This window comes from Lacerta agilis, chromosome 11, assembly GCF_009819535.1.
Source record: "Lacerta agilis isolate rLacAgi1 chromosome 11, rLacAgi1.pri, whole genome shotgun sequence".
Lineage (NCBI taxonomy): Eukaryota > Metazoa > Chordata > Lepidosauria > Squamata > Lacertidae > Lacerta > Lacerta agilis.
The window spans coordinates 46,560,458-46,579,745 of NC_046322.1; the positions used below are offsets into that span (position 1 = coordinate 46,560,458).

Consider the following 19,288-nt stretch of genomic DNA (forward strand, 5'->3'; position numbering starts at 1 on the left):
ATATTGCGGCTGAATCATGAAACACTCTAGGAACCATTGGACTAGCCTCAACATAACCTGTCTCACGAGAGTTTTGTTAGAACAAATGGGACAACCTTAAGAGAGGGATAACTTAGAGGACACCCACACCATACATTTAAAGGACCTGGCTCCCCACCCCCACCCCCAGAATCCTGGAAACTGTAGTTTACCCTTCACAGAACTATGATTCCCAGTACTCTTAAGACACAACAGTTCCCAGGATTTGGGGGCAGGGAAGCAATGTGCTTTAAATGGATGGTGTAGATACAGAGATACAGCACTCCTCTCAACCCCCAACCCATGATTATTCTACTCAATGATAAAATACCGGAATCGGAATGTGTTGTCCAGGAGCACATTATACGCCAGTGTATTTCCAATAACTACTTTTCTTGAAAACATGCGATGTCGTTTTGCCAAGTGTCTTACATATTGTTGTGAGTTTGGGGCTGGTTTAGTCTTGGTTAAATGCCTGGGGAGGACCACTTCCCCATCTCTTCCTGCCACTCAGCATTGGACCATCTTGCTTCTGATCTCTCACCTTGGCAGCACCTCTTGACCAAGCTATTGGTTTGCTGGTTGTCACCTTCCACAAATACGCTGAAAAGGATGGTGATAAAAACAGCCTAAATAAGAAGGAGTTGAAGGAGCTGATACAGAAAGAGCTGACCATTGGACTGAAACTGCAGGACACAGAGATACAGACATTAATGAAAGATCTGGACTGCAATGGGGACCAAGTCATGAACTTTCAGGAAGATGTCACTTTCCTGGGTCCCATGGCAATGTTTTACAATGAAGCTTTGTGTTCGTAAATGTATGCCCCATTGAGACGAGGTGTTGTGGTTCAGGATTATATCTCTGTAGGCAGTTTCACGTCCAGTAAAATTTAAGTTTTGTAAAAAAAAAAATGCCAATGGTAGATTCCATGGTTGAACTAGCCTTTGTGAGATAGTATCACCTAAGCATGGCCACAGGGACGCAGGTGGTGCTGTGGTCTAAACAACTGAGCCTAGGGCTTGCCGATCAGAAGAGTCCTTTAAGTTCCTGGGCTCTATAATTTCTCAAAACTTAAATCGGTCAGGGAACATCAATATTATTATTTAAAAGGTCCACTAGAGATTGTATTTCTTGCAACAACTAAGAAAATTAGTTGGCACAGCCTCTAAGTTGGATAAGAAGAGGCTCCAACGAGCAGTAAGAATTGCAGAGAGGGTAATTGGTGTTAGTTTGCCTCCAATAGAGACACTTTGTGCTGCTAGAGCCAGGAAGAGAGCAGAGAGAATTGTTGCAGACCCTTCGCATCCTGGTCATTACCTGTTTGATTTACTTCCATCCGGACGTCGTTACAGGACTCTATACACAAAAACGTCTAGGCACAGGAATAGTTTTCCCCTTTGTGCCATCAAACTGTTGAATTTGTAGTTGTGTGCGGAAGGGAGGTCAGTTGGTGGTCTGGGGTTTCTTTGCTGTGCTGTTGTATCATGAGGGGAATAGTGTTTGTATGAGGTACGCTTTTCTTTACATTGCGATGTAGTCGAAGCAAAATTCCAAGTATGATTGATACATGGCCAATAAATTATTCCTTATTCCTTATTCCATGCTTGATTTCTGCTGAAATCCAAGGAGGTGGCTATGGGAGAAGCAAGACTTTCTAGGGTGTTAATGCTGTGAATCCCTGCACCATAAGCTCAGGTGGAAGATATGTGTAAATAAACCATATAGCATAAAGACACCACAGTCTCCGCTGTGCCTCATTCCGAGGAAACTGAACCCTGGGAAAGAGCCTGGAACTTATGGAATATCACACGGCTCAGAGATTGGGGTGGTGTGCAACAACATGGTGCAGTGTCGGAAGAGATGGGGGGGAGAGTCATGTTTCCTTTTTAGCCCAAAATAACACAACCATAGACACTGGGATGGGAACGGTGAAGGACGAATTGATGTAACAGCTATGTTAAATCATGTTCGTATTTGCCATGTAAGAAGCACTCACTTAATTGGCACGCAAAATGTTGTGTTCAAACCTGCCTGTGAATCCTGTCGTAATGACTTGGCTCTCTAGAGGAAGCTCAAGCAGGTTTTGCTTGACAGAACACAGGCAAGTTTTAAAATACTATAACTTGCGCAAAGGAAACCCAAGGGATGCCAACTGTATCAGAGGGAATATAGATAAGCATGAAGGCTCACTCTTGAATGAGCCTCTTCCCATACCTCTGGTATGGGAAAATTCAGATTGAGGTAGGGAGAAGTGTGGGAAGGCAGTGATTTGGAGACGAACACCATTTGGACACCATAGAATTAATGGAGGTACAAGAAGCTTACTTTCCAATTTAAATGACATAATGGATGAAGCCTGAGTCTTGTAGGCTATGATGTTGTATATGTGCTTTCATTTCCTGTTTCTATTGATAAAGAAGTTGTACATGCCTATTTAAAATTTTCCCAAATGTTGAAGCATCACAAATTGAGTAGGCCAACACCTCTACCTCCATCAGGGCAGCATGGTTTTGCCTCCAGAATTCTGCAGCTGGCTTGGTGTAAATGTGGTCATTGTTCCACCCCACATATTTTATAATTAAATAACAGCCCTGTCTCATGCATGCCTACTCAGAAGTAAGTCTCATTGTGTTGAATGGGATTTACTCATAAGTAAGTGTGCATATGATTGCAACCCAATTTCCTTTTTCTTTCCTTTTCGTTTTCCTTCCTTCAGGTTGCCCCATTTCATTACAGCTTTTTGCCATCTGGTCAAATTGTTTCACACTTTTGACAGGAGTGGGAAATATCATGACTTAGCAGCTGCTTTTCTCTTTGAGACAGGAAATCCAGTTGTACATCATTCTTTGCTTTAATAGTAATTTATTTCCATCTCTAAAAATGGCCATATTCTATCAGCAGCACAAAAACAACACGTAACATTGTAGCACCTATTCAGGGGTCTAAAGATTCTTGTGTCATAGAGGACAGGAAACAACCTTTTTCTTTTTCTTTTTACTACTGGTCATTTTTCACACTTACCTCTGAGTGAATAGGAGACAAACACAGAGTTCTAATTGCACCATAAAAAGAGAATTATTTATAAAAGGGAATGCTGGACCCCATGGACTGTGAACCATTGACACACATCCCATAAAACAAATCAAATTAATTTAACAAGTCCAAGGGGAGCTATTAATTTTATTTAGAGTGGGGGTTGATGGTGAGAAGGGGGAAGGAATCTTGCCCAGATTGAAACTGTCCCTATATCACATTAAGTACACATAAGCAATACTCTAGAAGAGTAGTTGTGGTAGCCACTTTTAGCCAGCAATGAGAGGGAGAGGGAGTGGGAGTGGGAGAGGGAGTGGGAGTGGGAGAGGGAGAGGGAGAGGGAGAGAATCCTGTGGTACTTTTAAGAGCAGCAAATTTATTGTGACGTGGTTTTCATCTGCTGGGGGCCATTTTGAAAGATGCACGAAGTATCCTAGAAACTGTTAGGCCAACGTGTATGGGGACAAATTTAGTCCCTGGTGGGGAACCTCCAATCTGTAGGTCTAATTAGACCAGGCAATGGTTCTAACCTGTTCTGACAAACTGTTTATCCCAAACCTTGTCCATCTGCCCTACACCTGACATCAGATATGGGGCACATAAGCTGTGGCTGCAAATCATTAAGTGGAAGCCTCAAAGTGTGCTCTCCATTGTTTATTGGGCAAGTGGGTCTTGTAGTTGACACCTTAGAGCATAAAAATAACCTGCAGGATCAGGCCAATGGCCCATCTAGTTCAGCATTTGGAGTCAGATGCAAGCCATACTGAGGTTGGTTCCACTCAGGAGCTCCCAATGGGTTTTTAGAGGAATACTTCCTTTAATCTTAGTGCTGCACTCATGAATAGTAGCCGCTGATAGCTTTATCGTCCATGAATGTTTCTAACCTCATTTTGAAGCCAACTAAGGCCAACTAATCCTTACACTTACCTGGGTGTAAGTCCTATTGAACTCTGTAGGACTTAGACCTGAATAATATATAGGATTACAGTACAAACTGGTGGCCATAGTAACAACTTATTTTTCTAGGAATTTGGTGGCTATCTGTTCTGTGTAACTGTACACGGTGCCTGATGCTTAAATCTTTTCCATGCCACTTCTTAAAAAAATAAGTAGTTGTTGTTTTCAGAGCACAGAGAGACTTACTTCTTTGATGTTTCAATAAGTGTGTTCCTTGTTATATATGAGGAAACCCTAGACAGCCTTTGAAAGTAAAAGGTGTTTTTTTTTAGTGCAACTACCATATGGATATAGGGCTTTAGACAAAGGACAAGATGGTACCCCCCTACTACAAATCCATATAGAGAAACTGACTGGCTGGTCTTGTATTGATATCTAGAGATAAGAGCTTCCCACAATATATTTTTCTTTAGCTTGTGTGGTGTTCTATTTAATCTTTTTAAAATAACATCGATCAACTCCAACAAAACCTATGCAGCGTAACATGCTTATCTCAGTCACATATAAGAACAACACTGAGAGATCACACTGTCAAATAACTGAATATTTCAACAAACCATGGCATAGTCTCTCCATAAGTAAGCACGAATGGCTGGCAGTCATTAACATCTCTTCTGTTCACAAAGTTGATATATGGGGACCATACCTTATGAAAATTATTACGTTTCGTTTGGCCTCTGTAAACCCTTCTGTGTTGTGCTTGATGCTCAGAAAGAGCGAGATCCCAAACATTCCTTTGCCATCTTGTCGAAGATGAACCCCCGGAGTTTTTCCAGTGGAAGATGATCTCTAAACAAGCAGCAGTGATCAGCATAGGACTGTTTAGTGTTGCACATGGATTTTTAATCTTTTAAGAAAGCACTTCTTATACAGGTGAAACTCGAAAAATTAGAATATCATGGAAAAGTCCATTTATATAAGCAATTGTTTTCATTAGCTACTGGAGTTTAATATATGAGATATGTCATGCCTTTGCATGTTATAATTGTGATGATCATGGCGTGCAGCCACCCAAAGGTGAAATTGTTAATTTGGGGTTCTCATCAGCTGTACACCATAATCATCACAATTATAACAAATAAAGGCTTGACATATCTCGCTTTGCATGTCATGAGTCTATCTCATATATTAGTTTCACCTTTTAAGTTGAATTACTGAAAGAAATGAACCTTTCCACGATATTCTAATTTTTCGAGTTTCACCTGTATATGCATAAGGGAATGAGAAGGCAAATCCTATCTCCCTAGGTGTAGTGCTTCAAAGGTCAAGTTGATGATGTATATGCAGTCCTCTACTAACATTTCAAGATATATTCATTTTCCTTTGCTCAATAACATCTCTTGCTCCAAGCCCTGTGCTCTCAGTAATTTACCGTATTTTTCCATGTACCTGCATAATGCGTCCCTGTGTATAAGACCAACCCCCTTATTTTTAAGTAAAAACACCTAGTCTTATACACAGAAAAGTACAGTATGTATCTTTTTGAAATCAGAGATTTAAACATAGCAACTGTATTGGACAGGACCCAAATCTTAGAAACTGATTAAAGTTTAATTGTAGGGGGAAGATGGGAATTAATAAAAACTCAGCTGTGTTTCTTGATCTGCTCCCCCTCCCCCGACTTTTACTTGGGTTGGGGATAAAAGGAAGCAATCATTCTGTAACTATGTAATTAATTTAAATATCTGAATAACTTAGCATTCATGAATGTAGCACTTTTTTCATTTTCTTTCTCAGTATTGCCTCATAAAATGAGCAAAGTCTGTTCATCTGATAGTTTCAGGATTATTATTGCTGCTGGAGACAGAGAATTGTGAGGCAGAGCCGATACTGTCATTTGCATGCTAGTATTTTACATGGGTGGATAAAGGCATTTTGATTTCTAATGAAAATTCAGCTGATAATGATCTTGGATTGGTTTGATTTACATGGATGATGATGTCTTCATTAGTTGGAGCAAATGATTAATCTTTCTTTACTACAGCTACTTGTGAGCTTTCCCCCCCCAATGTGGCATTTTAATTTTCAGGTTGACAACCAGTCAGAAAGAATCTATTACACATGATCAAAGCTTGTGCTAGATAGTTTTTGCCTTTGGATGACAAACAGAACATTCCTCAAGTTGAGGAAAGGTTATTTGTTCTTTAATCTGCATGGGTTTTCAACTCCTCTGCACACAGCATTCCATTTGTTTGACATGCATCTAGTTCTTTGTTAGCGAATTTATCTGTTTAACCATTTTGTTAGGCATAAGCAGAGGAACATCTTGAAGTTAACTATTGCAAAGCTGAATTTGTGTTTCACAATGTAAATAAAGCTTCACTAGGATAGAGGCCTATGGATATGGAGCTCCTAGGAAGGGGTGTCTCTAGCCTGTGTTGGGGCAGTATTCCATTAAAGGCAAAGAGAACATAAAGGTCCTATTACATCCAGAAAGACTCATTCATAATATCTTAATTATTTTGAAAGTATTGTTGAGATTTGGGGATATATCTGGCCTATATTATCTATATTAATAGACATTTCCTTGAATTTTCTTTTGATGATGCGTACAGGGCAGGGCCAGCCCATTTTGGTACTTGAGGTGAACCACTTGATGGTGCCCCCCCTGCACCAGGAAAGAAGGGGTGGGTGAATATCAGCATCAGGAAGAAGTGGGGAGTAAAGACCTACATTGAGCTCTGCTGCCCTTGTAGATCCTTACATTGCCTCATGGCCCTGGTACAGAGATACCAACAAAATTGTCTGGTCCTTGTGTACTGTAGGTAGACTGGGCACTCTGCTGCAGAATCTGCTGAAAATAATTTGTAGGGAGTACCTGATCTCAAATGAAGGAGGAGGAAAGGACAGCCCTTTAGGACCACAGAGATTCCTAGTCATTTGTTAATCAGAAATGGCTCAAGAGATTAAGAATTGCCTGCACATTTTGCTTTGTAACTTTTTATCTAGTACTAACTCCAAAGAAAGAAAGAAAGAAAGAAAGAAAGAAAGAAAGAAAGAAAGAAGGAAGGAAGAAAGAAAGAAAGCTATGAGTCTGGGGGCCTCATTGGCTATGGGCCAAAGTACAGTTTTCTTACTGTTCAACATATAGCTACATCTTAGATTTGTGTTATCTTACAGGTTCAGAGGATTATTTCAGCCATGATTTCCAGCATGTGCTCTGCTTACACCATTTTATCTCACAATAAGATAAGTTATGTTTACATCAGTGCCAAAATATAGCTAACGTCCTTACCCACTCTGCACCATGGTGAAAGTTATCAATGCTAAATGGCACTTTTAAATTTCCAATGAGCCTCTGTGTAGTGTAGCACTTCCCAATGAGTAATGAGTTACCATATTTTCCCGGACTCAAAATTTAGAAAATTGGGGGGGGGGGGAGAGATTACCCAAAGTTGTTGAGCTTTTTTTGGGATGGGGGCAAAGCTCTTGAGCCAGTTGCTGCCGCCAGACCGACAATGCCACTCACGCGATCCTCTGTACCATTGCCGTAAATAGCATAAAATTGTCCACCCAATTGCTGCAGCGACGGCCAATCGACAAGAGCCCTTGCAGCAGCCACCAATAACAATCTCCAACTCGCGGCAGCAACCAATCCCACGGCCCCACAATGAACTACCCATGTATAAGACGACCCCAAATTTTGAACATGATTTTTGAATAATATTAAAAAATAGTCTTATACACGGAAAAGTGCGATACATGTGTGTTCATGGGTCATGGTTTAGTGAGAGAGCATCTGCTTCACACACACAAGGTCCCAGGGTCAATCTCTGGCTTCTGCAAGTCAGGGCTGTGGAAAAGCTCCTGCCTGAAATCCTGGAGAGTCACTGCCAGCCATTGAATAATAGAATCATAGAGTTGAAAGGGGTCATGAGGGTCATCTAGTCCAACCCCCTGCAATGCAAGAATCTTTTACCCAACATGGGGCAATACTCAGTGTAGAAAATATTGAGCTATACTTGGGTGCATAACAGCTAAGACAACCTTTAATAATGGCTAGCAGGCTTAATTTTTTTTTTAAAAATAGTAATAGTTGGCATCTTCTAGAGGTGTATCAAGTAAGCAAAGACAATTATACAATCCCATACGCATGGGTGTGCTTGCGTTCCAATTCGGACACAAATATATTGTGCTTTGGGCAATGTGCCTCCGGTTTAGTTTTCATTCTGAGTCTCTTTACCAGTTTTTGGAAAGCCTTCCCAACACAAATGGCCACCCAGGTATGAATACAGTGAAACAAACCTGGATGAACTACCCTATACACACAGAGTGGACTCCAAACAGGCTCAGAAGCCCTGAAGCAACAAACAACCATTCCAGTTGGATGTGTGCCATTGCACAGAGTTTGAGAAACTGTATCAGCAGGAAATGAACTGGAAAATTTCAAAAACAACTGCATTGAAGGCATTTGATCAAGGAGAGAAGTTTTAACACTGGGAAATTGCCCTTTGTGTAACAGGATGTCAGGGGGGCCAACTGGCCTAGGACAGGCCAACACTTTTCAATCTTGATTGCATGTTGATTGCAGTATGTGGGCTTGACGAAGCATGTGACCCTCACCTCCTCCCCAAGCTAGAGAGCCCCACCTGGGCTGTGGGTCCTTGCTTGCCTTACCTCCCACTGCTCAGAGCCCACCTTGTTCTGGCCTGAAACCAGTGGCTGTGAGTCCTGGCAGACCACAGTTACAACACCCTGAAGAAGAAAGGCTTAAGGGAGACCCTGTTGCTGTGCTTATTTTTTTTGGCAAAAAATATCCCAGTGGAATATTTGCTACGCTCATACAAATCATTTTAATCAGAAACATTTATTCACATCTCCCTCACAGTAAACACTCCTTTAAAAGTGAGGTGCTAGAGTGGCTGGACATGTGTGGCCAACAGCCATAACCATAACTTCAAGGGTAACTACTATAATGCCATCTGGCTCTCCTTGAAAATGGCAGGGAAGTAGAGTTGTTGCTGGAATGTTGGTGGGCATTGATATTTATTGGCCCTGGTTCTATGACTCTGTCAACAGCTTTAAGGTGCAGATATTGGCTTTTTATTTTTTTAAAAAAAATATTTTTAAAGGAAGGATATAGCCACATATATGATTTTGCTATAGCTCCCATGCGCTTTTGGTACAAAATGCAAAGGATTCGGTTTTTACAGTGGGGTGCTACATTTTCTATTCCACAAAGGACACTTTTTGATACATGCACAATTCCAGATTTGCTACTTCATTTTTAAACACACAGTTTGTGTGGGCTGGTTCAATGAAGCCTAAAACGACAGGTATAATCCCTGATGCAGATCATTAGATATGTCTGTCCACAGCTGCTTGGCTTGGCTGGCTCAGCTCACAGATGATGCTGGAGAGAAGTTGGCAGTGGCTGAGCTCCTCTTTAGCCGGAGTGGCTTACTGTGAAAGCAAAACCAATGGGGTGGAGCTGAGTTAGTCATTCGTCCAATATGAAGCAGATGAAAATGGGAAACAAAGTGGCTGAAGCTGGACTGACACCATCAGATGGTGAGTCGTGGTTTTATTCAGGGCCTACGGATGTTTTTCTCAGCAAAAAGAAAGCACGGGTTGGTGGCATAGCCGTCAAGTTTCAGATTTGAAAATAAGGGATCAGCAGTCTCACCTATCCCGGGGACAGTCACATGTCAGTGGTGGGCGGAGCCAGGAGCAAAAGTGGGCGGAGCAGCAATGTAAACTCCAAGCAGGCTCGGGCTCGGAGCGGAGCAAAGAGGAGGGCAGCCAGCAAAGAGGAGGGCAGCCATGTGCTCTGTGCGATGGAGCCCCATCGTCTTCTTGTCTGATCCCATCAAAACAGGACAGGAAGCAGCAGCTGCTCAAAGGCAGCCAGGCTCCACCCGCCAGCTAACCCTATTGGCCAGCTGAGGGGCTCGGCGGCAACGGATAGGGGCTGATGCAGGGGGAGGAATACACCCCCCTGTAAGCACGGGAAACGGCTCCCACTTGCTTTGAGGGCTGACGCTTTTCTCTCCAAGTAGGCGAGGTCTTCCCACCCAGTCCCTGGCCAGCAGGGGAGGAGCTGCTTCCATTAAAAACAGGAAATTTAAGGGAAATAAAAAATAAGGGAGAGCAGCGGGAAACTGCTTAAAATAAGGGAGAATCCCGGGGAAAACGGGATACTTGACAGCACTGGTTGGTGGGAATGTGTTGTCTATGATATTTGTCTAAGTAGTGGCCAGTGAGGTGGAGTGACCTTGCTCACCTGGCTTCTAGAGGTCACTGTCAATAACTGCAAGGGGTGGGCACAGGGATGGGCCCAATCCACTTCTCCCTCTGCAGCACACAGCAGCCGGAGTGGTGGATTGGCAGCACAAGTGCACCATGCCAACCTGCTTCCTGCCTCACACCCCTCCCTCTCGGTTACCAGTAGTGCTCACCATGTTGGGAAGCCAAGTGAGCAATACCACCCTACCAGCTGCTACCAGAAGTCCAAGTTCAAAATGGCTGCAGTTCTAATACTCCATTCCCGTAGGCTGCAATCCTTGGCTCACTTAACTGGGTTTGTATAAACACCGACAACCGGGAAACGCTGGCCTACGAGCACTCCGATTGGAGAACAGTCTTTACCAAAGGTGTCATGGACACTCGAACTCAGGACGAAAGGGAGAAACGTGCTAAGAGGAAGGCACGCTTGGCAAACCCTCACCATGATCAACTCCCACCCGGAAACCTATGTCCCCACTGTGGAAGGATGTGTGGATCCAGAATTGGCCTCCACAGTCACTTACGGACTCACTGTTAAGACTGTGTTCATGGAAGACAATCTTACTAGGCTACGAGTGATTGCCAAAGAAGAAGATTAAATGGATGATGATAGTGATGATATTTAATTTATGAATTGCTTGCATGAGACATCCCAAAGTGGATGTAATCCCACGTGAAACCAAAATAACTTCTGAGTCGACATGCCTAGGATTGCACGGTTACTGGTTAAATGCATGAAATGTATACTTACGTAGCTGAGTAGGGATTTGAACCCTGGTCTCCCAGGACCTAGTCCAACACTCTAACCACTAACTGGCTAATACATACCCACACCCCTTAGTCACTGGTGTATGTTCCAAACTCTTCTTGCTGTTCGGCTAAGTAGATATCATTCTATTCTTCTCTCTTATCCCCCTTTTACTTGCTCCCTTCCCAACCCCTATGTACATTCCTGATCTTTTGAAGAATATGGTTTCAAAAAGCTTTTATTTGAAAGGTGAATTAAGTCAGCTGAAATATCAATTCAGCTCATCAAACCTTTTCCTTGTTCGGATGAAAGCTGTGTGTATGATCTTTAAATGTTACAGCTATTGTCGAACACAAAGAGAAAAATATGAGAGAGTTTCTTCTTTTGTTCCCGATGTCTATTTGTCAGTGGCTTTAAGAACAGACAATGGCTTAATTTCGGTTGGATTTGGCAGCTGCTGCCTTTTGGAAAAGCCTTTAGAACAAATACGTGTGCAATATGCAAAAAAAATGCGACAAGAAAGTGGTTTGCATTGTAACTCCTTGTTCTCCTAGAGCGGCCCTTGCTAAGACGCCCTGAATCAATTGCACGGTGAATCTTGAGGCAGGTTTGCACATGGCAGTGGTTGCCTTGCAGGCTGTCTTGGAACCATGTGGGGCCACTTCCAGGCTTACAACCAGGCTGTGTTCACAAGGGAGTGCCATTTTTGTGAATGAACACCTCCACATGGATGGAAGTAGCAGATTTCGTCAGCTGAGCAATACGGGGGGGGGGGGAATCAGCCACAATATGGAAACCTGAGCAGTCATGATGGTCAGGTCCAAAGATGCAAAACTTCTTGCATACGGCATGTAAGAAGATTGCAGAAACAACATGCAGATGATGATGGGAGGTATCTGGAGTTTTACTCAGAGCAGACTCATTGAAATTGGTGAACATGTTACGTCCATTAATTTCAATGGGACTTATTTTAGAAAGTCGAGGTAATCCTAATCTGTTTTACGATTTTAACTTTTGCATGTTTTAAAGTAGGGTTGTAAAGTTTTATTGATTTTACTATTCTATCTTTTGTAAACCACTTTTATTTATTTTTTTACAATCAAGCAGCATATAAATTTTACGAAAGAAATAAAATAAACAAGTAAGTAAAACTGTTTGCTGTAATTTCTATTCTCTACGGACACATACTGTGTTTGTTTTTGCAAAAGAAGAACAATAATGAAAGAAAACCCTCAAAGAGCAATGGAACACCAATGGTTTCTAAAGGGATAATTCTATTATGGGATGTAGCATACATTTATTTGGTACGTTTATCATTACCCCATAAGGAAGATACTCCACCTACTTTTCTACCTCAGTTGTTCCAAATTAGCATGCCCCCCCTTGAGAGTTGGCCATGGGTCCTTAGCCTTGAAAAGATTTTCCTCCTTTCCTTTATGGTCACAATCTGTTCCCCCCCCCACTTTGCACCTGCTTAACCCCCCCCCCCAAAATAACAGCCACACAAGAGTTAATGTTATTGTTGTAAGTTGGAGGGAGGGGGTTAGGCTTTATACCTGTCCCCCTTCAAATTCCTGGATATATCAGGAATTCAATTGCCAAATTAGCCAGGCAATGGTCCCCAAAGTGTGGGTCATTAAGGGAGCAGAGGTAGTGGCTCTGTGTCAGAGAACAAATGGGTGGGCCCCCTTCCCTCAATGGTTTGTTAATTAGAATTAGAAATACAAAAGCCTGAGTCAAGGTGTGTGAGCTAGAAGCTGGGAGCAGGCTTGTTAGCTCGGAGACAGAGCCCTGCATGATCTCTGCTGCAATCCAGGACTGTGACCATGGGAAAAGCTTCTAGAGATGTTAAGACTGTGAGACCCTCCATCATGTTCCTATGACCCTTGTGGATGAAGCTGTTGGGAGTCTCATACTCCAAGCTGGGTCACCCAAGGTGTTAAGGTCAAAGGGGCAGGGCTAGACGAGTAAGTTCTCAATGGCAGAACAGGTGGAAGATAACAAGCTGTATGTTACAATGGCTGTGAAGGTGGATGAAGGCTGCAGCAGATAAGAATCTACCAGTCTTCGTGATTACTCATGCCGTCAAAACAGAGCCTTACTGCGTGCACTGACCTACACACATAAAACAAATTCATGCACAGGCGTCTTCCAAAAACCCGTTGTGTTTATGGACGGCAATCTTACTCGGCTACGAGTGATCGCCAGAGAAGAAAGACATAGGTTCAGGTTGTAGATATGTGCAAAGAAACCATATATCATAAAGACACCACAGTCTCCACTGTCACTATGCCAGCATGATGTAGTGGTTAGGAGCGGTGGACTAATAATCTGGTGAACCGGGTTCGCTTCCCCGCTCCTCCACATGCAGCTGCTGGGTGGCCTTGGGCTGGTCGCACTTCTCTGAAATCTCTCAGCCTCACTCACCTCACAGAGTGTTTGTTGTGGGGGAGGAAGGGAAAGGAGATTGTTAACCGCTTTGAGACTCCTTCGGGTAGTGATAAAGTGGGATATCAAATCCAAACTCTTCTCTCCTCCTCCTCCTCCTCCTCCTCCTCCTCCTCCTCCTCCTCTCATTCCAAGGAAACTGAACCCTGGATAAGCACCTGGAATGCCTGGGATCTTGTGCCACTTAGAGACAGAGGTGACATGCAACCATATGAATAACATCATATCTAGGCTTGCCTTTAATTTCTGCATATGTGGGAAAAGTGAAAAAGACCATCTATGGGAACTCTTTTTTTTTTAAAGTTAAATCCTGATTCTTAACAGACACTGTTTGCATCTTTCCTGTGATAAAGCTCTCCACTATGGGCATTTCCTACATTTTTATCCTTCTCAATATAGCCACGAACTCCCAAATTGTTGCTAATTTCCCAAGAACAGATCATAGATATAAAAGCCAATCAAATCCAAACCTAGCATGGGGAATGCCTCTCGTTTGTTAGCAATACAAAGAAGAAGAAGAAGAAGAGTTTGGATTTGATATCCCGCTTTTCACTACCCGAAGGAGTCTCAAAGCGGCTAACATTCTCCTTTCCCTTCCTCCCCCACAACAAACACTCTGTGAGGTGAGTGGGGCTGAGAGACTTCAGAGAAGTGTGACTAGCCCAAGGTCACCCAGCAGCTGCATGTGGAGGAGCGGAGACACGAACCCGGTTCACCAGATTACGAGTCTACCACTCTTAACCACTACACCACACAAAACAGCAAAGAAAAGCAAACAATGTTATGTGCCTGTTATCTTGTCAAAAATAATTGGCTCATTAATCCCGGCTATACAAATGTAATTATATTACGAAGGTCAAATACAAGAATTTACTTCTGAATGTGCTTCAAGTCAGGCACAGCCGCACATACATTCTAGTACGTAAATAATCAACAGAAACATTAACACCTTGAGTTATTTGATTGAAATCATGAGAGATAAAGAGAAACCAGAAAAAGAAAACAAAAAGACCACATTTACTGCACACACATGTGTGTGCATGCACACACACTACAACAATTTGCTCTGTGGTTTTATTTTTGGATTTTAATGAACAGTGTTGTACCTGTTTTGACTATTATATTTTTGTAACTGGCCTGGGGACCATTTGGTGAAGAATGGGCTATAAGAACACACAATACATTTTTAAAAATACATAAAGAAAACTTCTATGATTCTATGACTAGATGGGCATTGGCCTGGTCATAGAATCATAGAACTGGAGAGTTGGAAGGTACCCCAAGGGTCATCTAGTCCAACCCCCTGCAATGGAGGAATCTCAGCTAAAGCATCCATCACAGATGGCCATCCAACCTCTGCTTAAAAACCTCAAAGGAAGGAGTGTCCACCACCTCCCGAGGGGGACCATTCCACTGTCCAACAGCTCTTGCTGTCATAAAGGTCTTACTGATATTTATCCAAAATCTAATCGGAACATCCTTTCCTGTAACTTGAAGCCACTGGCTCAAGTCCTACCCTCCGGAGCAGGAGAAAACAAGCTTGTTTCCTCTTCCATGTGACAGCCCTTGAGATATTTGAAGATGGCTCTCATGTCTCCTCTCAGTCTCCTCTTTTTCCAGGCTAAATATACCCAGCTCCCTCAACTGTTCCTCATCAGGCTTGGTTTCCATCTTGGTTGCTCTCCTCTGCACACGTTCCAGCTTGTCAACATCCTTCTTAAATTGTGGTGCCCCGATCCAGCATGCCCTCCTTATGTTAACTGATCTGCAACTTCAAGACCCCTACCCTTTTCTTCTTCTGGTTTGTTAAAAAAATCTTTAAACAAGTCTTAGATGAGACAGCCTTTCATACAGGCAATCTCTTCATAGAAACAGAAGACTCACAGCCCCTCAAACAGAAGAATGATTTATGTAAAGTAGGACATCTGGCCGCTCTAATAAAAGGACTGCAGATTTGCTGGTTATTCCTATGCAATAAGTCATCCAATTTCTGAGTTGAGATGCCAAACAGTAATAGGATTCAGGGTTAGTCAGGGGGATCATTTTATATGAAAAGATTTATTTTCAAATAGCAGTTGCCCAGAGCCTGCAAAGGGAGATACACAGGAAAATACAAGCTTATGCATGTAAAACACATGGAATGGTCAATGGACTCCCTAAGAAAATCTGCATGCTCCTTTGGCTGTCAAAAGAAGTCTCCACCCATTCTTAAACTCAGGACTATGGGTTCAAGCCCCTCATTGGGCAAAGGATTCCTGCATTGCAGGGGTTGGACTAGATGACCCTCACGGTCCCTTCCAACTGTCCAGTTCTATGATTCTCTGACTGAATTAATATCTAGGGCCCTATTTGTTGTGTCCAACTAACCTGCATGTCACCAGAGCCAGATTGCCACAACATCCTGCTTTAAAAACACATTTTTTAAGAAAAGAAACTTCATGCAAGAAATGCTCTTTTTTCTTATAAGTGTATCCATAATAATGAATCAATTCCTGCAAAGGCACCGAAGCATAAAAAATGAAAGACAATAAATCTGGAGTAAAAAGAACAGTATGCAAAGTCAGGCCAGTTTTCTCTCTCTCTCCCAAAGATGTATTTTATTCACGGGAAAGAATCTTTCAATTCACTCAAAGCTGATATAAATTTATGGAACCTTGAGCAGTGCTAAAATACCAATCTTTTCAGCTGAAGGACTTAGCTGAAGGTATTGTTTACTATTAAAAAGAAAAAAAAGAATATCAAAGGAGCTGATGATGTCATGGGTCTTCCTTAGCAACAGCTCCTAAAACAATAAAGACTCTATCTGCTTTGGAAACTAGCAAATGTGTTTAGTCTGAAGCAGAGAATTAAGGTCCCACTTGTCGAACCTCAGAAATTTTCAATTTGGTCTCCTTCCAGATTAAAAACAGACCAGCTGAAAAATAAAGTGAACTGGAATAATTTGCCATCAGTTCTTAATATAATGACTGATTTCCCACTCTGTATCCAGTAAGCAGCCAGGCAATGGGTTTGAACTAAGGCCAGGTGGAAGAAGGCCAAGCATGTTAAATTTAAGACCTTTCACAACTCCCTGCAGAAACTGTGCAAATAATGTAGCTGTAGTGCTTTCTATATACTGTGTAACTGAACTCTTTTGGCATTCTGATGAATTTTGTGCCTTTATTCTGCTGTACTGCGCAGTTTAAGAAATGAGCTGAATAGAGCAGCTGATTTTCTCAGCCGAGGAACAGGGGCTATCCAGCACAAGATGCAAATGTTCCTTTATTCATTTTAATTTTAGATCAGGATCGAAACTGGTATCTGTGGTATCTGTGTGTCATGGGCAAACTGATAGTTAAACATGATTGTTGTTTGCCTAGAAGTTCCTATGACAAGCAATGCAAGACTATAATGAAAATTTAGCTTACAACCACTACCAACACCCGTAACAGAAGACTCTTTCGACACCTTTATGAATACACAGTGTTGGTACATATTCATTTGACATCCAGCCTTCCCACAGAATATGAATTGCTAAAGAGGCGACTTTTGAGGTTGAATAAGGAAATGAATCTTATCCAATTATCACATGCTTCCCTCATTAGTCATTCCAGATATGGCACCATTAATGCTGTCAAACTTCCAGTGAAGAAGGGGATGCCAAGACTGACATGCTGGATATTTCATATGCCAACTGAAACCTCAGCTTGCCAGGTGGAACTAATATGTTAAGCAGATAATTACATTGGAAATGGAAACGTTTTAATGACCAATTCAAAACTATCCATCTTCCACTTTGGACTTTATTAAAAATTTGCACTTGAATGGTTGTGGGGAAGTTGAAAGGGGTTGCAGCATTTTGTTGTTGGTGGATTGCTTGGTTTGGGATTTTTCTGTATTTGATTGTAGAGGGAAGGGTAACTAAATCTTAAAGTAAAATAAAAAATTCTTTCCAGTAGCACCTTAGAGACCAACTAAGTTTGTTCTTGGTATGAGCTTTTGTGTGCTCATACCAGTCTCTAAGGTGATACTGGAAAGAATTTTTTATTTTATTTTGACTATGGCAGACCAACACGGCTACCCACCTGTAACTAAATCTTAAAGGTAAAGGATCCCTGACAGTTAAGTCCAGCCGCGAATGACACTCGGGTTGTGGCACTCATCTCGCTTTACTGGCCGACGTTTGTCCACTGATAGTTTTTGCGGGTCATGTGGCCAGCATGACTAAGCCGCTTCTGGCGAAACCAGAGCAGCGCATGGAAACACCATTTACCTTCCCGCTGGAGCAGTACCTATTTATCTACTTGCACTTTGACCTGTTTTCAAACTGCTAGGTGGGCAGGAGCTGGGACTGAGCAATGGGAGCTCACCCCATTGTGGGGATTCGAACCGCCGATCTTCCGATCAGCAAGCCCTAGGCTCAGTGGTTTAGACCACAGCGCCACCTGCGTCCCTCAAAAATCTTACACTACCATTTAATAGCTAGGTGTTTAGCTAGGAAAAGAAAGAGGATCAGTGGGTTGAGGACTGACCAGGTTATTTAGTTATTGTCAGAACCTGGAAGGTTCACAATTCTGAATGGAATGTAAAGATACACTTTTTATAATAGTGTAGCCAATCTGGAAATAAGCTTAATTCAAATGTTCCTGCCAGTAGCTGCCAATGAGTCTTGCTGGAAAGAAGGTAAGTCCTTTCTTGGAGATCATGACAGGAGAAATCCCAAACTGTGATTGTATAACCCAGTCATAATCAAGCATCATGGATTTACTAGAAGAGTCTGCCCAGTGAAATATAGGGATTCTGTGTTCCTCCAGAATAAAATATTTGCATCTCTAGAGAGTCAACTTTATACAAACTCCTATGTGTATTTACTGAGAAATAAGTTCCGTTGAATTCAATAAGTCTGTCTCCCAGAGTACCAGCTGAGTACCAGTTGCAAAGGAAAACTGGGCATCTTCGCTTATGAAAGCTGTGCAGAAGAGATTATCTCAGCAGGTCCAGCTTTTTCAACACTGCCAAAAGTCTTTCTTAGTATAACCATCAAAAATATAGGATTCTTGTCCTCCTTTGCGGTCAGTCTTGTTCATTTGAAGCGTTTGAAGACAACCGGAAAGCAAATGCGCAGGTTAAATCATCATCGTTTTGCTGATTTGCTCTTTTCTCACAGAGTGCAAAGTAGCATTAGAAGGGAATGGCTTTCTGTGCTGCAATACTGGATTAATGAAACACATAATTACGATTATTGATTGACGAGTTCAAACCTTCCTGTTGGAGGGTGGCGGGGTGGGGGACAGGCAGTTGCTTTTCAAGTGCACATTAGATGAACCTGAACTGTGCAACAGGGGAATTTTCATCACTAGAAGGTTTTAAGCAGAGGCAGAATCGTCACTGAGCAGGGATGCTGTAGGAGTGGATTTACTGCATTTGCAGGGGGTTGGACTAGATGAACTTTGAGGTGCCTTTTATTATTTGCATCTTAGATCCAGGGCCGTCTTAAGTATATCCGGCGCCGTGGTGCAAAGATCCCTCCAGCAGGGCCCCCCCACGTTTTCCAGAGTTGCCGACCTTTTTATGGCACTGCTGGCAACTTTGTGGGGCTGGAGAAGGCAGGCAGCGGCTGGTTCAGCGAGGCGGGTGAGGGTGGAGAGCTGATACTGGGAGGTGCCACGCCCAGCCTCCGCCTCTTCCCTGGCGCCCGTGCCGTGGTGGCCATGGCAGGCAGAGGCTCCGGGCGCGGCACTGCTTTGGCATGGCATGGCGGAGGTGGGCGAGGGCAGTGAGCTGATGCCGGGAGGCGCTGTGTCCAACCTCCACCTCTTCCCTGGTGCCCTCCAGAACTTGGTGCCCCGTGCCACTTGCCTCTATGGGCAAGACGCC

The 19,288-nt window shown here is 42.7% G+C and overlaps 1 protein-coding gene across 1 annotated transcript; it reads left to right on the forward strand.

The window, feature by feature from the left end:
- Positions 1-557: 557 nt before the first annotated feature.
- LOC117055307 (protein S100-A6-like) lies at positions 558-836 on the forward strand (the record flags this gene model as incomplete). Its single annotated transcript, XM_033164774.1, has 1 exon — positions 558-836. A coding segment is annotated over one exon (279 nt), but the record flags the coding sequence as incomplete, so codon positions are not given.
- Positions 837-19,288: the final 18,452 nt, after the last annotated feature.